This window comes from Artibeus jamaicensis, unplaced genomic scaffold (assembly GCF_021234435.1).
Source record: "Artibeus jamaicensis isolate MK-2021 breed Jamaican fruit bat unplaced genomic scaffold, CSHL_Jam_final scaffold_614, whole genome shotgun sequence".
Classification (NCBI taxonomy): domain Eukaryota; kingdom Metazoa; phylum Chordata; class Mammalia; order Chiroptera; family Phyllostomidae; genus Artibeus; species Artibeus jamaicensis.
The window spans coordinates 222,106-239,670 of NW_026522050.1; the positions used below are offsets into that span (position 1 = coordinate 222,106).

General features: G+C 41.5%; 1 protein-coding gene and 1 non-coding gene across 5 annotated transcripts; one reads left to right on the forward strand and one right to left on the reverse strand.

Moving 5' to 3' along the window:
• The first annotated feature begins 1,646 nt into the window (after positions 1 to 1,646).
• LOC119041946 (small nucleolar RNA SNORA11) lies at positions 1,647 to 1,776 on the forward strand. Its single transcript, XR_005081128.1, has one exon. It is a non-coding gene; the product is annotated as a small nucleolar RNA SNORA11 (small nucleolar RNA).
• Positions 1,777 to 9,529: 7,753 nt separating this feature from the next.
• LOC119041936 (RNA-binding protein 4) lies at positions 9,530 to 17,548 on the reverse strand. 4 transcript variants are annotated; one of them, XM_053659096.1, is made up of 4 exons: positions 17,464 to 17,548; positions 16,083 to 16,500; positions 12,026 to 12,307; positions 9,530 to 9,972 (listed from the first exon to the last, which is right to left on the reverse strand). In XM_053659096.1, the coding sequence occupies exons 2-3, from the start codon at positions 16,492 to 16,494 to the stop codon at positions 12,027 to 12,029; spliced, it is 693 nt and encodes a 230-aa protein (XP_053515071.1). In that variant the 5' UTR covers positions 16,495 to 16,500; positions 17,464 to 17,548; the 3' UTR covers positions 9,530 to 9,972; position 12,026. The 4 variants fall into 4 exon arrangements, with proteins under 4 accessions (XP_053515071.1, XP_036991328.1, XP_036991331.1 ...); XM_037135433.2 differs by having other exon boundaries at positions 12,026 to 12,716; XM_037135436.2 differs by lacking the exon at positions 12,026 to 12,307.
• Positions 17,549 to 17,565: the final 17 nt, after the last annotated feature.

Genomic DNA, 17,565 nt, shown 5'->3' on the forward strand with positions numbered 1-17,565 from the left:
GGGATTAACTGCAAAGCAGCACAAAGGCTTATTGGAGTGACAAAAATGTTCTCTATTTTGACTGTGGTTGTACTCTTAAAAATGGTGTGATTTATTGTATGAAAAAAATACCCCAATGAAGCCACTGTTGGAAACAGTACATCACATCGTACTACCACTCATCCGCTTAAAAACAATGCAGGACTATTTTCACTCAGTAAGGACCCTTGATAACCACTGAACTATTCTATTCGTTCAACTATCCGACTTCCTCTCTTAGTCCTCTCTCCGTCACTCCTCTTATCCTTGGTCTCCTTGATATTAGAACAGGTCAGCTATAATCTGGAACCTTAGGGCCCTTGCTGGAGCAGCTCATTTAGTTGGGGGTTGTCCTGCACAGTGAAAGGTAGTTGTTGGTTCAATTCCCAGTCAGGGCACGTACAGAAGGCAGCCAATCAGTGTTTCTCTAACACATCAACGTTTCTCTCCCTTCTCCCTTCCTTCCCCTCCTCTAAAATAAAAAATAAAATTAAGAAAAAAATAGTCTATTTGGCTTTCATCTCATTCAAGTCTGCTCAAATGTCAAGTTCTCAGTGAGGCCTGGGCACCCTATTACAGTAATCTGCACACATACACATTGTCCTAGCTCTCCCAGTCCTTACTCAACTTTATCTTTAATACAAACTTATCTCCTAACATACAGTTTACTTATTTACCATGTCCTAGTCTATCTTGGGCTAGAATTTAAATTTTAGATGGTGGCACTTCCATCAGTTTGAATCACGAGGATAACACACAGGAGAAACCACCACAATATAAAGGATTTATTATTTTGCAACATGAAATCACTAGCAACGTTCCTGTGGAATGGCCAAGGAAAAGCCTGACTAAAGAGGGTTGGTTGGCTAGAAAATGGTGGGTGATAAATGGAGACACAAGCCACAGAAAAATTCCTGAGTTTTGCTATGAAAATGAAGAAATGAAGTGGTTGTAACTGGCAGTGGAAATAGTGCCAAGAACTTTTAATGGAAAGAACAGAATGTTTGCAGTGCCAACACTGATCCACTAGAGAGGAAAAACGGATGATGTGAGGGGAAGAACTGCAGAAGTAAGGATGGGCCCTAATGTGTACATATGTGAGCAACATACATACTATGGGCCCTTATGTGACCAACTGGCCTCACATAAACGCAGTTACCAAAGACAATGGGATCTGGGTGCAGATGCTGGAAGGTGAGTGATGAGAATGCTTAATTTCTCTTCTGATCGCTTCTGTTTTGTCAGTGAAGTATGAAGCAGGTCATTAGCTGAGTAAACAGGGAAGAGGAATGCACCAGGCAGGGATCTGTTCAAAGTAAGACTAGTCACTGAGACTGCTTGTCTCCAGTCATCTTCAACCTCACCCTGCAGGGAGATGAATAGGAAAATTGGATTTAATCTGGGTTATGGCTTTGCCAAGCAAGCATGATGAAGCTAAGGGACTGGGAAGCCCCAGGGTTTGCAAGGAAAATGAGGTGTTAGGCAAAAGAATGAGTTATTGGCTATGGATTTCAAATTGGGTAAGGAAGTGGTAATATTAAGAAGGTAAATAACAACTGAAATTTGGATCAATGGAATGGATGTTCCAGTGAGATCAAAAGTGTTGGAATAGTAAAGAAAGAAATCTGAGGGTGTACTCAGAGCAGGGGGCCTGAAGGAATGGCTCCTCAGTTTACAACACACCCAACAGGAGCTTGGGGTTGCTGTGTGGAAGGGCACAGAACTCGTGCCCTTCCTGTGAGCAGACACCCTACATGTGTAAAAGAAAGTTTAAAAAAGAAAAAAAGAAATCTGGATCTGGAAAGACAGAAATGGCTGAGGTAAGGATAACAAATAAATTTTAAGAAATCTAAGAGCAAGGCCTGTCCTCAAAACGAAACACCCTTCCACATCAACTGGTGTTTAAGAATGGCACACTGCTGCTGTGACTTACCCATTCCCCCTTGATAAAGGGGGAAATACCAGCCAGATTTCTTACTCTTCTGCCATCTTAAGGGTGATCCAACACTAAAACCTGAAGGAAGTTTATTGTAAGAAATTTTATGACCAACTTGATTTTTGATGATTCCAGGTACTGTTTATATTTCATTACTTATTTTGGTAAAGCAAAATCAGTATGTTCCTAACATGACTTTTCCTAAATCCAAAGTTGTATGAACTATGTAAGAAATTAGTCTCTGATGACCAACTGGACCAACCAATAGGAATGTTGGTCTATACACAAGCCAAACATCTGGGTGGTGGGGGCAGGGGGCTGTTTTTGCTTGCAGCAAGAGAATGTACCAGGATTGGATGTCAAGAGTGGGTAGAAAAAACATGGCTTTGGACACCAAGAAATTAAGACATCTGCTAATATATGTAACATACACCTTGACCTATAAGCATTACAGAAAGCCAGATGGATAAAGGTTCAGCAAGTCTTCTACCCACCAGGAAGCCTGGGGGACAATATATCCACTTAGGCCAACATAATGGCCCCATAAGTTGGTCCAGGTCTGAAGCTGTACCTTGCAACAAGATAACTTACATTTTATAACAGGCTACCAATGGTCTTGAAGCCCATTTCAAGAAAAAATCCACGGGGGCCATGGGACTCCTAATAGAACAAACATAAGATCGGGCCAAGATGGCAATGCACCCAGGTGGAACTGGCGCAGAATCTCTGCAAATCAGGTAAGATGAGCTCTTTCACCAAATATGACATCCTAAAAATCGCATATAAACTTTGTCTTAAGATGGTCAATGAGGGTAATTTGCCAAAGAAATTTTTTTTCAAAAGTTAGGAGTTTTAAAACTTACGTTATCTACCCCTGAACTGGTCTGTATGCTATCCACCAGAGATGAAAATAGTGTTACCAGACAGAGAAGGAATAAGTGAGGAGAAAAATGTTCATTCTCATCCATCCTAACAGAGACAGCAGTGAATGGTCTCTGTAGCCCTGGGTATTGTCACAATTTCATTGGTGGGTTTCTTCAGCAGATTCTGCATGTTGAACCTTACAGCCAAATCACAACGACCTGATTAACCCACTCCATAAAGCGTAAGTGCCTTATTTACACCACTCTAGGCATACATTAACGACCAGAGTTGATTTTGAGCCCCCAGGCCAACCCTTAGAGAATATGATTTAGTTGGCTTAAGGTAGTGGTCCTACCTGGAAAACAGTTTGTTAAGAGTAGGTAGAAGCTATCTATGTCCTACTGATTCCAGTCTTTCATCAGGGGAACACAAATTTCTTATCAGAAAAGGAGGTATGTTCTATTAACAGTATTTTCATCCCTTTACTCATCCTTTTACAAAATCAAATTGCTTTACTGTCACAGCAATTTGATTTTTTTTTTAATCATTTTTTATTCATTTTTTATTTTTTTTATTCATTTATCTTTAGAGGGGAAAGGAAGGAGAAAGGGAGAGAAACATCAATGTGTGGTTGCCTCTCGCATGTCCCCCATCGGGAACTGGCCTACAACCCAGGCATGTGCCCTGACTGGGAATCGAACCTCAATCCTTTAGTTCGAAGGCCTGCGCTCAATCCACTGAGCTACACCAGCCAGGGCAGCAATTTGATTTTGATCCCCAACTGAGTGACCATCTAAAACACAAAGCTAGATATCTACCTCACACTTTATACTTATTTTCAAATACATTAGTTTTAAACTTAAAAAATAAACCCATACCCCTGGCTGGTGTACATCAGTGGATTGAGCGCAGGCCTGCAAAGCAGAGACCCCAGTTCAATTCCCAGCCAGGGCACATGCCTGGATTGCAGGCCAGGTCCCTGGTGAGGGGGCACATGAGAGGCAGCCACACATTGATGCTTCTCTCCCTCTTTCCCTTCCCCCCCTCTAAAAATAATAAAACCTAAAAAAATAAAATAAAATAAAATAAAACCGTAAGTACCAGAAAAAAAGAATTTCCTTATGTTCTTTAAGTGTAGAAATCCCAAGTATAATGCAAAATCCCTAAGTCCTAAAAAGAAGACTGGAAATTCAACTACCGTACATTTCACTTTCCTGCATAGCAAAAGCATCATGAAATAAAAATGACAAACTGGAAAAAAAACCACTAGCAACCCATATCACAAAGAGCTAGTATTTAAAATCTATGCAGTGCTTCCACAAATTAATAAAACAGCAATTTTTTTTAAAAGGTAAGGACTGCCCTGGCTGGTGTGGCTCAGAGGATTGATAACTGGCCTGCAAACCAGAAGGTTGTCGGTTTGACTCCGTCAAGGCACTTGCCACAGTTGTGGGCCAGGTGCTCAGTTGGGGGCATATGAACCGCCACTGACTAATGTTTCTCTCCCTCTCTCTGAAAATAAAATCTTTAAAAAATTGTTAAATAAAAGAGCTAAGGACTAAGGATATCAAAAGACAGAAAGGAAATACAAATGGCTCTACCATATAAAGATGATCTCCAACAGGAAAATGAAGACAAATGTAATAGTATCAGCAATAAGGTTTTTTCTTTTTTTCCATCTTATTTTATTTAATTATTTTTCAATTACAGTATTCTGTCTTTTACTCCCATCCCAGTCCATCAGCAATAAGGTTTTAAAACAATGATCCACCTCACTCACAAAAATAGATAGGCTTAACTATAAGACACCATTTTAACCTATCGGGCTGGAAAAGCTCAACAGATGTGTTGATGAGGGTTCAGGGAAACACTTTCATACCTTGCCGGTGGAAAAATAAAGTCAAATAATTTTTAGAACAATTTGACATGCAGCAAAATGTAAAATGACATTCCATCTCTACAACTACCATTTACGCAATATACTTACACTCATGCAAAGTAACCATATTTCATCTAATCCAAAAGGCTGTTAACTTTAAGGTATATCATTGATTTTAATATACATCATTAACTCACATACCACCACTAAAATCAAAATACTGCCAATTAAACTATATATAGCAATACATTTAAATTTGAGATATTTAAAAACATGAGCAGCCCTGGGCCAGTGTGACTTGGCTGAAGTGTTGTCCCGTAAACCACAAGGTTACGGGTTCAATTCCTAGTCAGGGCACATGCCTAGGTTGCATGTTTGGTCCCTGGTCAGGGTGCATGCAAAAGACAACTGATCAATTCTCCCTCCCTTCCCTGAAAATTAATAAACATGTTCTCAGGTGAGAAAAAAAATTTTTAAGGGGATAAAGATATAAGAATTACATAATCAATTTCATCCCATAATTCTTTTCTTGAGGCAAATATTCTAAATCTGGTTTCCTACCTTGCTAGACCTTCTGTGTTTTATAGATGTGCCATACTAAAATTCTACAGGAACCTTTGGGGGCATCCTAGCTGCCAGGATGCTTCTCTGACTTTCCAAGAAAAACTTTAATTGTTCAATACTAAAGTCTGCTCTTCAAACCATTTCGAGGGTACAAATAAATCATAGTATCCTACATACCTGCTCAAGCCAGTAGGCAAAAAATATCTTATTCTCCTTGTAATAGCCTGGATGAAATAGATCAGACTGGAAGTTCTTTTAAAAAAAAAAAGATTTTAGCCCTGGCTAGTATAGGTCTCTGGATTGAGCACTGGACTGCAAACCAAAGGGTCACTGGTTTGATTCCCACTCAGGACACACGTCTGGGTTGCGGGCCAGGTCCCCAGTGGGGGCGTTTGAGAAGCAACCACATACTGGTGTTTCTCTCCCTCTTTTCCCTTCTCTCTAAAAATAAAACATTTTTTAAAAAGGATTTTGTTTTTAGAGAGAGGGAGGGAGGAACAGAAAGAGAAATATCAATGTGTGGTTGCCTCTTGTGCACCCCCGACTGGGAACCTGGCCCTCAACCCAGGCCTGTGCCCTGAGAACTGAACCAGCGACTCTTGGTTCACAGGCTGGCACTCAGTCCACTAAGCCACACCAGCCAGGGCTGGAGGTTCCATACTAACCGAAGCACCGAACTCTCAAACCTTTCAATATTCCTTACACAGTGAAATTGATAGAGGTAGCATCTTGTTGCAAACAGCACGTTTAATATAGATATTAAGCTGACCACCACCAGGCCCAGCCCTTACAGACCTAGCCCCACAGGACAAAGAGCACTGTTTCCCTGTTGGCCTGGACAAGTCAGGCAAAAAAGAGCATAGAAAAATTCAGCATTTTAGGTTTAGGTATCATTAGCTAAGCACTTCCTCCTCCTTTAGTTTATTATCTCTTTGCCTTTTATCTCAGGGGTGCTATTTACCTGCCAATAAAATAATACAAAAGTCCCTACTTTTAGTAGAAGATTCACATTTTGGTGAGATGTTGGAAAGTGTTAAGCCAGCAGGTAAGGCTTAAGACAGAAAAAAGAACTATTAGCATGACAGAACTTTCTATCAAAATAATCCATGTAAATACAAAGCTTTCAAATCTCTTGCCCCATCCTCCCCAGAAGCAATGGTTTTTAGTTGTTCCTTACACCTTTGTGTCTAAGATGCTCATAATTCTCATTTAGCACTTTTTAAAATGCTCTAACCTCTACTATGGAATGTGAGTTTTGCTCCTAAACACACCTCATTACTCACCCATCTGCACTTCCCCACTCTCCAAATGTAGTTAAGTGACAATTATTTTATTATACTGTGGCCATGATTATGACAAGGTTGAGCCCCATAATTGTTTTTGTTTACTCCTGAGTTCTTACCCATTTTCATTTATTTTCTATGTACTTATCATAGAAAATAATACATCATTTCTATGAAGAATTCAGCTCTGAATCCAAGTGAACCAAAATTTCCTCAAAGTCTTCATATACAGGAATTTCATAATTTTGTCTTGGAGACTTTCCTTTTTGGAACTCTACTGTCTCCTGCCTTCAACTACTGTTCTCCAAGCCCTCAGTGGAAAAGTAGTTCTGGCAAAGGAATTCCCATTGCCATCTTTCTGGGAATTCCATTTTCTGCAGCATGAGACCATGCAGAGAACTCTAGTACTGAGCAAACTTTCCTCCAGGAGTTTGCAACAGCACTTCATACCACAATGAATGCAAAGTCTACCTCATTACTCTATCGCCCTAGAGTCTAGTTTAATTCTGATGCATTAAACCACAGGTTAGGAAGCCTGGTTTAACTTAGCATTCACCCAAGTCAAGTCAATTTTGAGGATACCCAGACAATTTTTAAATCAACATTACGAGGTCTAACACTACCCTGGCTGTGTAGCTCAGTGGATTGAGCATGGGCTTGCAAACCAGAGGATCGAGGTTCAATTCCCGATTAGGGCACATGCCTGGGTTGCAAGCCAGTTCCCAGCAGGGGACCAATGAGAGGCAACCATACATTGATGTTTCTCTCCTCTCCTTCCCTTCCCCTCTAAAGATAAATAAGGGGGGAAAAAGAGGTCTAACACCAAGCCATACCCCCCAAATCATCCTGAAAACTGCCCTCCTAAGATCTTTTACCCATCCAGAATCAGGCTGGGCCAGAGGCCATCACTACAGGAATGCAGTGATACACCCATCTACACACCCAAGGCCCAAACAGAAAGTTGCTGTGGAGGCAAGGTAAGGACAGGTACCATGCCGTGTTCATCTTTGCCCTCTCCACATGGTAGGCAGCTAGTGAGCACTACTTTGTAAGTGCAAAACTAGCTCTACGGTGAATGTGAATCGCATTTAATTCAAGAAAATGAACAATGGAAGGCTATGGGAAAATCACTGTATTAAAATAAAGCAATACTCTGAAAAACTGTGTAGCTCCTGAGCTAAATGCGAGACAATAACTTTGTCAATTACACAGAGCAGACCACGTGGCCTCAACTCAGAGATATATTTGATTAGAAGCTTAAAAATAATTTCAAAAACAATGTTGAAATATCAGCAAGTTAAATTCAATAATTTCAAATCGTTTTAGAATTATTTTTCCATCATTCTTAATAGGGTTTTTCCCTCAACAAGTAGTTTTTTTTTTTTTAAGCTATAGTGAAATACAGCATTAAACCAACCCAGATTCTGGCAGTCACGAAAAACTGCCTGGGCTGTTACAGTGAGACCATGTTAAGTAGAAAACAACGACTCCCTTAAAGTTTCAACCAGACAGAATGTTTCATAATGCAATTTGATATTACTCCCATATTTAATCCCCCATCACCACCTCAGAAAGGTTTCACTGACTTTCCCACCTAAAAAATATTCTCTATATGTTTTGTCTCCCCTCTTACAAGCTTCTAGATTGTAGGTATCCCCAATACCTAAAACGACTTGCAGAATATCACTCAAAATATTTGTTGAAATCGATGAAATTATCCTTTATCTTTTAAAACTTGCTAATCCCACCCATCAGACCAAGGAGTGTATCAATACAAGATTAGATTTGTGATGGTTAAGAGAAAAAGGGACCAAAATAGACACAACCTCCAAGTGGTGGGAAACTAACCCAACTAGCCTAGATTAACACATTAGTTATAATCTTGGTTGTTGACTACTTCTTACCCAGAGGAAGAACTATTTCCAACCCTTGTCTTAATCATTTCACCTTTCACCAAGACAGCTTCCATGTTCAGCAATTATGTCTTGAGGGCAGAATAAGACTGCGTTAACAGAAAAATCACTGCATGAAAGAACAATGAAAACACCTATCAAGGGGTTTCATGGAACAAACATTCAATTACAAGTTGTATCAATAACAAAGGTATACCCATCTAGGCCATATATGAATGAGTTGGGTAGAAGCACTAAAAAAATGAGAAACCACCCAACTGAAGATCAGCTCCTTTTTCTTACCTCCCATCACCACAATCCACTTTTCTTAAAAGTACAACGTCTGGCATACAGTAGGTACTCAGTATTTGTTGAATGAATGACTCTGGGAAATGCCCTAATTATATACTCCCCTACTATACATATATGTTAAAACTGGAGCAAGAAAGTATGGACAAAAAATCTGGAAGTCCGTCTGTTTGCATAAGCAGAGCTAAGAAGCGCCTCTTCTCTACACTCACCAACCCATCCTCATTGTTAAATAATGTAAAACTCAATGCTAGGGCATTCTAATGGCTTTAAGTACAAGTAATGAGGTACTCGTGGGATTCTTTGGATTTTGTCAGATCTACATAAATAGATGGCAAAGGGCATTAAAAACTGTTATTTTTTCCATATGACACAAAAAGTGATAGTGTTCCCTCAAATCCTTTCTTTTCTTAGATCTCTTCCTTAGAAGTTAGCCCAGCTAGATGTATTGATTGGGAAGGCTGAAATGGAAGTAGTAAAGGATGGGTGATGACTGCTTCTCAAGCAGGAAAAGACCTGTATCTCCAAACTACTAGTAAGTAATGGTTTTAAAATAAAGGTAGACTGGTGGGAGGAAGTCTTTATAGCAATAAGGCTGCCTGCCTGAGTTCTTCTATATAACCCTCTTTTTCCTTTGGCACCTGTAAGTCTACCTACAAGAAATAAACAGTAATGTCCACTCAGAGCTGAATGTCAAACTTTACATCCTCCCCCTCACTTTCAGGGACAAATAAAGAACCCAGACACAAGCTCAAGCAAGAACGCTCTCAAAGCACACATATCCTAAGTTGAAAAACCATTTATTTCACTGGAAAGAAAAAGTGATCCAATTGTGTGTCCACTTGCCACAAGCCTTTGGGCCAAAGACTCAAAAGCAGTGACACTCTCACCAGGGTCATTCCCAAATCCAACACCCACCGGAGGCAGGAGGTGGGGAGATGGCATAGCCCCCACCAGAGTTTCTGCACACAATGAGGCCTGCTAGGAGAACAGAACATGAATGGGAAGCTACAGAAATGTTGGAGGACAGGAAGGACAGGAAGAACAGGAAAATGGGCAGGAGAGAGGAAAGGAAAAGGTGGTCTGAACTTAGCAAGGTAAATTAAGGTCCACAGTTCCTGAGGGACTGAACGCACAGAGCCGAGAACGTCCCGGAGACAGGGTACCATGAAGGGTGTATTCTCATGCACAACTGCAGCTTGGAATTTCAGCCCACACACATCCCACCTGAAAGAGAGCACAATACAGGGGCTTTACAGCAAAGCTCAAAAGGGCTTTCCCACTTAAACTTCAAAGAACATCTCTAAAAGGTCTGCTAACTTGACTTTGGTTAAGTTTACTTACTTGTACCCATGTATAGTAACCACAGTAATCTCTGAAGGTGAAAAGAGCCTGAGGGCCAGAGAGTAACTGGGAAGGTCAGGCAATTCCCAGACTGGGGCTTTTCTTTAAATTGCAAATTTTTTTCATGAGCGTAGGCAGACGTTGCATTTCCCTTGATGTTAACATTACCATTCCTCAGAGAAGGTAATTCCACATCACAAACTGTCATTGGAAGGTTCCAATTAGCTCTCTGGGATAAAACGTCAAAAGTATGTTTGAATCTGGGAGTTACTACCAAGGTCCAAGTTAAAAACCATTTAAAGTCTAGGCAAATGTAGCATCAACTGAACAAGCTGAAGGGCCTGAGGGCATCTAACTCTGCCTAGGGAAGAAACTAAAAGTAGTACTGGAGGGCAAGTGTAAGCTACGCACCAAATTTCTTTTCCAGCCCTCTGAGTGATTTCCTACCCAATAACCCTGGGCAAGTTACATACTTTCTGCCCTAATGGAAAAGATGACGGAGTATCACCCACACTGTCACTGCAGGATTTTGGATCAATAACTAGGACACACTACAGGACTCAAAGGGCACTGAGAATCACCCTTTAATACAACAGCAATCTCAAATCCAGAGTCCAAAGCTGGCAAGCATCGGAAGAGATATACTCAAGCAGAGGCAAATGAATCATGAGATTCAAAGTATGCAATAGAGGAAAAAGCCAGAGGACTCAAGGTAGAGTGGCTGTTCAAGAGGACTAAATACCCATGACTAGCAGGAAGATGGAGGGAGTGATCTGTTTAAAACAGTGATTTTCAACCCTCTTCATCTCATGGCACACATAAATTAATGAAATTGTGTGGCACACCAAAAACTGTATTTTTTGCCGAGTTGATTTAAAAAAAAAAAAAGGTGTAATTTTGATTCATTCACACCAGACAACTATTGTTGTGTTCACTGTTGTTATTTTTTTATTTGACAGTCTAAGGAAAAAGCCCCTAAATTATTATGGCACAACTGGTTGAAAATCGCTGGCTTAAGGCAAAGCTCTCAACACTGTACTTCAACATTATCAAAGAGAGTAAAATTAACAAGTGTGCATACGCATACTTATGTATTATCTATCTTGAAGAAGTGGAGAGAATGTCAAATCTAACACTGTGGGGACAGTTTAGAACAAAGTAAACAGGCTATTACAGGACAGACTGAAAGATAAAGCAATGGAGTGGGCATTCTATTCAGGGAATGAATCTGAGCTGCATGGAGAAGCTGGATTTGAGTCTATGCCCTAGATTCTTTGTTGGACTCAATTTTATAAAATTTAAAAAGAAAGGTAATTTTTCTATTCCTCTCTGCCCCAACATCAAGTGAGTTTTCCCTAATAGCTCATTAGTGGGTGAACTGTTCAGGAATGCCAGAAATATGCTGCTTCAAGATTAAGATGATGCCATTTGGGTAGTCTTCATACTAACTGGGACCAGAGCAGTAATGACCAGGTAACTATACAGTTATTGATTTTTATCATTACAGGTCATACCAGACCTTTCACACAGCACAAAGCAGACAGGAAACTTGCAGACCTTAGTAATGTCCCATACCTAGGAATTTCAACAAAGGCTCTGAAAAACCGCACACTTAAGTCTGAATGTCTGGGTCTCAGGTTCAGTTCAATTACAGGTGTGACTTGAAGATTCATCACACCATTCTTTGTTTTTCCAGACATAAATAGAATCAGACTGATTCCCACTACCAGGAACCCTGAAAAAATAGCCATGAGGGCTAAGTATGTTTATATATTTCAAAAAGTTAACTAGTTAGGACTTTTCCCTAGCCTCTAAACCATGCTAGTAACCTTACCATAACCCTGCAAAAAGCAAGCAAGCAGGGCAGCCTAACTGGAGCCTTTCGGCTGCAGGAGGGACCGCAAAACCAGAACAGGTGACACCCCACCGCTCTCACCTCAAGCTTTAAAAGGCTGAATACCGCGCCCGATCCGCATACTGCTCCCGTTCATACCGAGCCATGTTGTACAGGGAATTCCGCGCGGCTGCCGAAGCTTGGGACAACTCACTGTCATGCCCGTAACCGTAGCCCTCTCCAACAGTAGGGACTGGGGCTGTAGCGCGACGCAGGGGGCTCCGATCCCGCCCGTAATATGAAGAGGAAGCTGCAGTAACAGCAGCAGCGGCTGCTGCAGCAGCAGCAGCTGTAGCAGCAGCTCCTGAGGTCGGCAACAGGTGTCTATCGTAGGGATCGAGAGAGGTGGAGGTGAGGTGACTGGCCATGGCTGTGTTCTGGACTTGTGGCAGATGGGACAGGGTCTGCTCTGCGTAATTATACGCGGAAGCAGCTGCAGCCGCCACTGCCTCATAGGACCGGGCAGCACGGCAGCGCTTGTAGTAGGCATCGAGCGCTCCGTATGCGTTGTTGTAATACAATGAATCCCCATAGCTCATGGTGTAAGGTGTACGCACTGCTCCATATTGCTCATTATATTGCTCGGTAAAGTCTGCCACTCGGCCCGAACGATCTATCGGACACTCTTTGGACCAGTGCCCCTCTTTCCCGCACCGATAGCAGCCGCTCTGGTCTCCCATCCCGGGCGCAGTCCTAAGCCGGCTGGTGGACAACTGCACGTGCATTCGTTTGCCTTGAAGAAACAGACGCAAGAAGGGTTGCTATCACTCTTAGTCATAGCCCCAGCCCCTACCCCAGATACTGGTCATAGCAATGACTTTACCTAGACAACGCTAATGTAGGACTCAATGCCACAAAGATTTTTTTAAAGTCCAATATATAAATTTAGTAAATGACCTGATTTCAGACAAAGATTAGATGAAGAAATGTTTTCGTTCTAACACCTAACACTAGTTTAAGTCTTAAGAAAGAAACTACTTTCACTCAAAAACAAGCATCTACGTCTTTGCCAAGTAACTGTGGACAAAAACTACTCTGAACAGTGGCCCAATGTCAAAAGAAACCACAAGAGTGCTTGGACAAGATTCTGGAACCTCCAATCTTCACTATTAAGACTGATTTCATTAGGCAGGAAAATGCAAAGAGCAGTCCCCCAGACTCTCAACCCACTCCAAAATCAAAGAGAATAGAACAAGAAGTTACCACTGACAGAGAGTGATCTAGACTTGATCTGTGGTTTAGTGTGATAAGCAATTTTCAGACTCTTGGAAAAAACACTCATGTACTAGGGGAGGAGGAATAAATTGTACATTGAAGGACTGACTGTCTGCCCTTTAACTGGGTTCTTTAAATTGCTGGTTCTGTTATTCATCCTAACAAGGACACTTTACAGCCTGACAACTAACTGTGATGACCTCTAGTAAAATCAAAGGAAACAGGACAGGGAGTTCACAAGGTGCCTGAATTTTTTTTAAAGATTATGAAAACTATGGAAGAAAAAGGGGGAACAGAAAAGTGGAAGAGTAACCAGTAATATCAGGCAGTGGATCACTGTTCATTTTAGCAAGATTAAAGTACTTTTTCAAAAACCTTAAACTAGGGATCTGATATTCTAAGAATATGTACTTATCACTATTTTTGCTGAGAACTACAATTTGTACTCTGAAAATGCGAAATATCACTTCTGAAAACCTAAAAAACAAACTTTTCTGGAAAAGTTTAGGTTTTAAACCTTTTCACAGAAGTTTAAGTTTTAAACATAATCTACCAATTTCATTGTGAGAAAAATTCAAAAAAACTTTCTAATGCAACTGGCTGTGATGCAACCAAACATGGCAGATGTCAAAGAAATGAATGGTTAGAACCAGGGGAGAGTCAACAGGTCATCTATCTGTCTAACATTACAGAAATAGTAAATACGCAATTCACCTACAAAATTAAAGTTAGGTTCTGGAAAGCTACAAAAGGGAAAAGTGGTGGAAGGACCAAAGTACCAAAAAAAGTCCTATTTTAAACATTATAACTGGTATGTGAAGGCTGTAGGTTAAGACTTAAGATACACAATTAAATATTTAAGTGCTTTAAAGTACTAACCTGTGTCCTTCAGGCATTTGCCCAAAGGGCCACTTTGGTACCTAACAAAATCAGAGAAAGAAAGTGTAACCAAGGAACCAACCAAGCACATTCAAAACATAAAAAATCCTGAATAAATGCCCTAATACAATCTAGAAAAAAAGTTTTTAAAAAATCCAAAATACAATTTTTTAATGGGCAAACAATAAAAACAGTTCACCCTTTAACAACATGGGTTTGAACTACATGGGTTCACTTATGCCTTTGAAATTCAAACCTGTGTTGTCCAAGAGTCAACCATATTTTTCAACCTGAGGGTGGAAGTCCCCTTATGCAGAGGGCCAAGCTGTATACCTAATACTGAGAAACTGAAAAAGAAAAAGACCACTAATAAATACTGCTACCAGGCAGACACTTAGAACTCTACTAGTAGTATTAAAGAGAATGACTAATAATAAAAATAGGGCACACAGAGAGCCTAGAGTTCAAATGCTAAAGGGTTTGTTCTGAATCAATCCACCCTGTTCCTCCCTGACACATGTAACTACTACTAAAGCAGATACCACCACCTCTCCTTGTCCAAAAATTAGGTATCAGACCACAGACCCTCCACAAGAGCAACCTTTGTTCCCAATTAAGTTGTTGACACAAAATAATTCTCAACTTACCAATTAAAAAAGGAAAACAAACTAGACCCGAGAGACCTATGACACTTAATAATGCACAGCAATACCCATGACACAGAGCACCCATTACTTGGGAGAATGATGATCAGACTTCCAGTTCTAAGAATGGCCCAATTTAAGGAAAATAAACAGCAAACATAGCAGCAATTACTCTTAACAGGAGTGCTAGGCAGAACAGCAGCCACTACCTTGGTTTGGGCTAAAAACGGTTGGAATGCAGATTAAAAACAGAGCAAGGAGTTGTAGAAATACCCAATAACTTGGAAGTAGTGACAACCAAAGGGAAAGGGTCTTTTATTGATACTGGGGACTCAAAGGGGGGAATGTGTGAAAGAAGTTAACTCACCATGGTTACCAGCCCCCTCCTGATTGCCACTCTTGCCACAGAAGCTTAGATCTTAAACCAAGAAAGGACACCTCCCAAAGTATCACTCATTCTGCCCTCCAGGCACACTAAAGCATCCACCTAGTCAAGGCTGCAAGGTAACACACCCATCTAAGTACTCTATTCCCCCCCAAACCAGTATAAAGGCATTACCATTACTGTCCCCCATAATATCTCAATACCTCCTCCTCAGAAACTCATGAAATTAGCCTCATCCTCAAAATAGAACCTCTTGGTACAGGCAACAAGAGCTGTAGCCCTTTAAAGGCACCAGTTTATCTAATCACTAGTTATCTTTACTGAGAAACTGAATTGGGATAAGGTGCAGGAACTGAACAGGGTTCCTACTCTTAAGTGAGTCAAACAGCTTTTCCAGATTCTTTATATACAAAATAAATAATGCTGATACAGGCCACCTTACTTTATTATGCTTCCCAGATGTTGCTTTTTTCCCCCTCAAATTTTAGGTGAAACCCTCCACCACCAAACCTACGGTGACTCTGACTCCCTCTATGGCAATGCTCACTTTACTGCAGTGGCCTGGAACTGAACCTACATTGTATCTGAGGTATGCCTGTACTGTGCTAAGGCAATACATTCAGAATGAAACACTACGATGTGCTCGACTACCCCCTCCCTCCCCCACAAAGACAGCATAACTGGGCAAATCTTTGGAGGAAAGAATTTCTGCACTAACAGGAATAAAAGCCTCAAGGGCTCCAAACTAAAGCCAACTGGTTTATTCCCAGAGTCTTGATTCACCTAAGGTAAAGCCTGTATCTAAATCCCAAACTTTCCCTATTTTAGGTCCAACACCCACACTTAATCCTTTAACATCAGCCAGTCACCAGCTGAAACTCTACTCCAAACCCCTCCCTTTTACTTATCTTATCCAACCTATTTTCTGCACATAGCCCTGTATTCAGCCCTCTTCCCAAAGAGGGTGGTGGTTCACCTTGAAACTCTGTGTTGTCAAGGCCCCTGATGGCCTCCACCGCATCCTCTGCCCGCTCCATGTGTACGAAGGCATAATCTTTCACGATGTCACATTCGATGACTGGACCATACTCCTCAAACTTGGCTCGAAGCTCTTTGTTGGTACAGGTGGGACTGATATTGCCCACATGCAACTTTGTGGAGGTTTTACTCTTATTCTTGCTGGCTTCCACATTGATGTTCACCCCGTGCAGCTTGTAGTGGTGCAGGTTGCGAATGGCATCCTCTGCCGCGGTCTTGTCCTCTATGTGCACGAAGCCATAGTTCTTAATGATGTCACATTCCAGCACCTTGCCATACTGCTCGAAGAGTGTTCGGATCTCCTGCTCTGTGGCCTCTCGGGGCAGGTTTCCTATGAACAGCTTCACCATCTCTGCCTGAATGAGAAACAATTTTAACAAGATCTTAGGCCCACGTCAAGTAAAAAAAAAAAAAAAAAACCCCACACATACAGTGACATGTCCTTTCACTCTAGCAAATATTCCCCAACAGCTTTTCCGTCTTACTCACCCACCTCTGAACAGTAACAAAGGAAGTGGGAATAAGGAGGCCCCCTACAGTAGTGGCTACAGACCAATTAAGAAGGAGAGGTGTGTAATCGAGATAGTACTTAGTACACAAATGGTTTGGTAAGAAGTGGATAATAGATTCAAACGGGAATTGAAATGAAAGGGCGGGCCTAAACGCTACGCTGAGGGAACTTTCTATCTATTATGAAAGAAAACGAAGGTTTAACTACTGGCTTTTAACTACTGACTTGCTGGACTGCCTGAAATTACGGATGTGCTCTTCCTCTCATTACCGAGTATCTACCATTTCCGGAAAAGTGGGCCTTATAATAACTACGTTTTAGACTCTAAAATTTAGAATTTTCTTTGGAAGCAATAAACCAGCGACTAAGGCCAGATAGCGCGGGGTGAGAGTACAGAAGTGCTAGAACGGGGTACGACTCCCTTGGAGCTCCTGGATAATGGAGAAATGCGTGGCCCGAGACGAGGGGTCTCAGACTCATGAGCCAAGACACCAATAACTGAAGGCCTGAGAAATTCTCGAAATGAGGTAGTAATTTCTAAGAAAAGAGCAGCTATCTCAGTGGGAACCTCTAGGCAAGATGTCGAGACAAGTCGGGTGAGACACTAGGGTGGGAGAAAGCAAGATATTCCCGGAGGAGGTCGTGGGGGAAGGGACGCTTAAGGCTAACCGCGACATGCCAAGCACCGAAATAAGCTATTACCGGTGCAGAAGCCGCGACCCCACTAAGATACCCCTGAAGCCCAAATGAGTGAGATAAGATTTAGCAGAATAAGAAAAAGACTGTGGAGAGGGTCAAAGTCTCTCACCCGCACGGAAATCAGCAAGAACGCTTCCTCGCGGCGCGGATGCTTCTGACAAAACGCTAAAATGGCGGCGGCCGCAGCAGTAACTCTGGGTAGAGGGGGAGG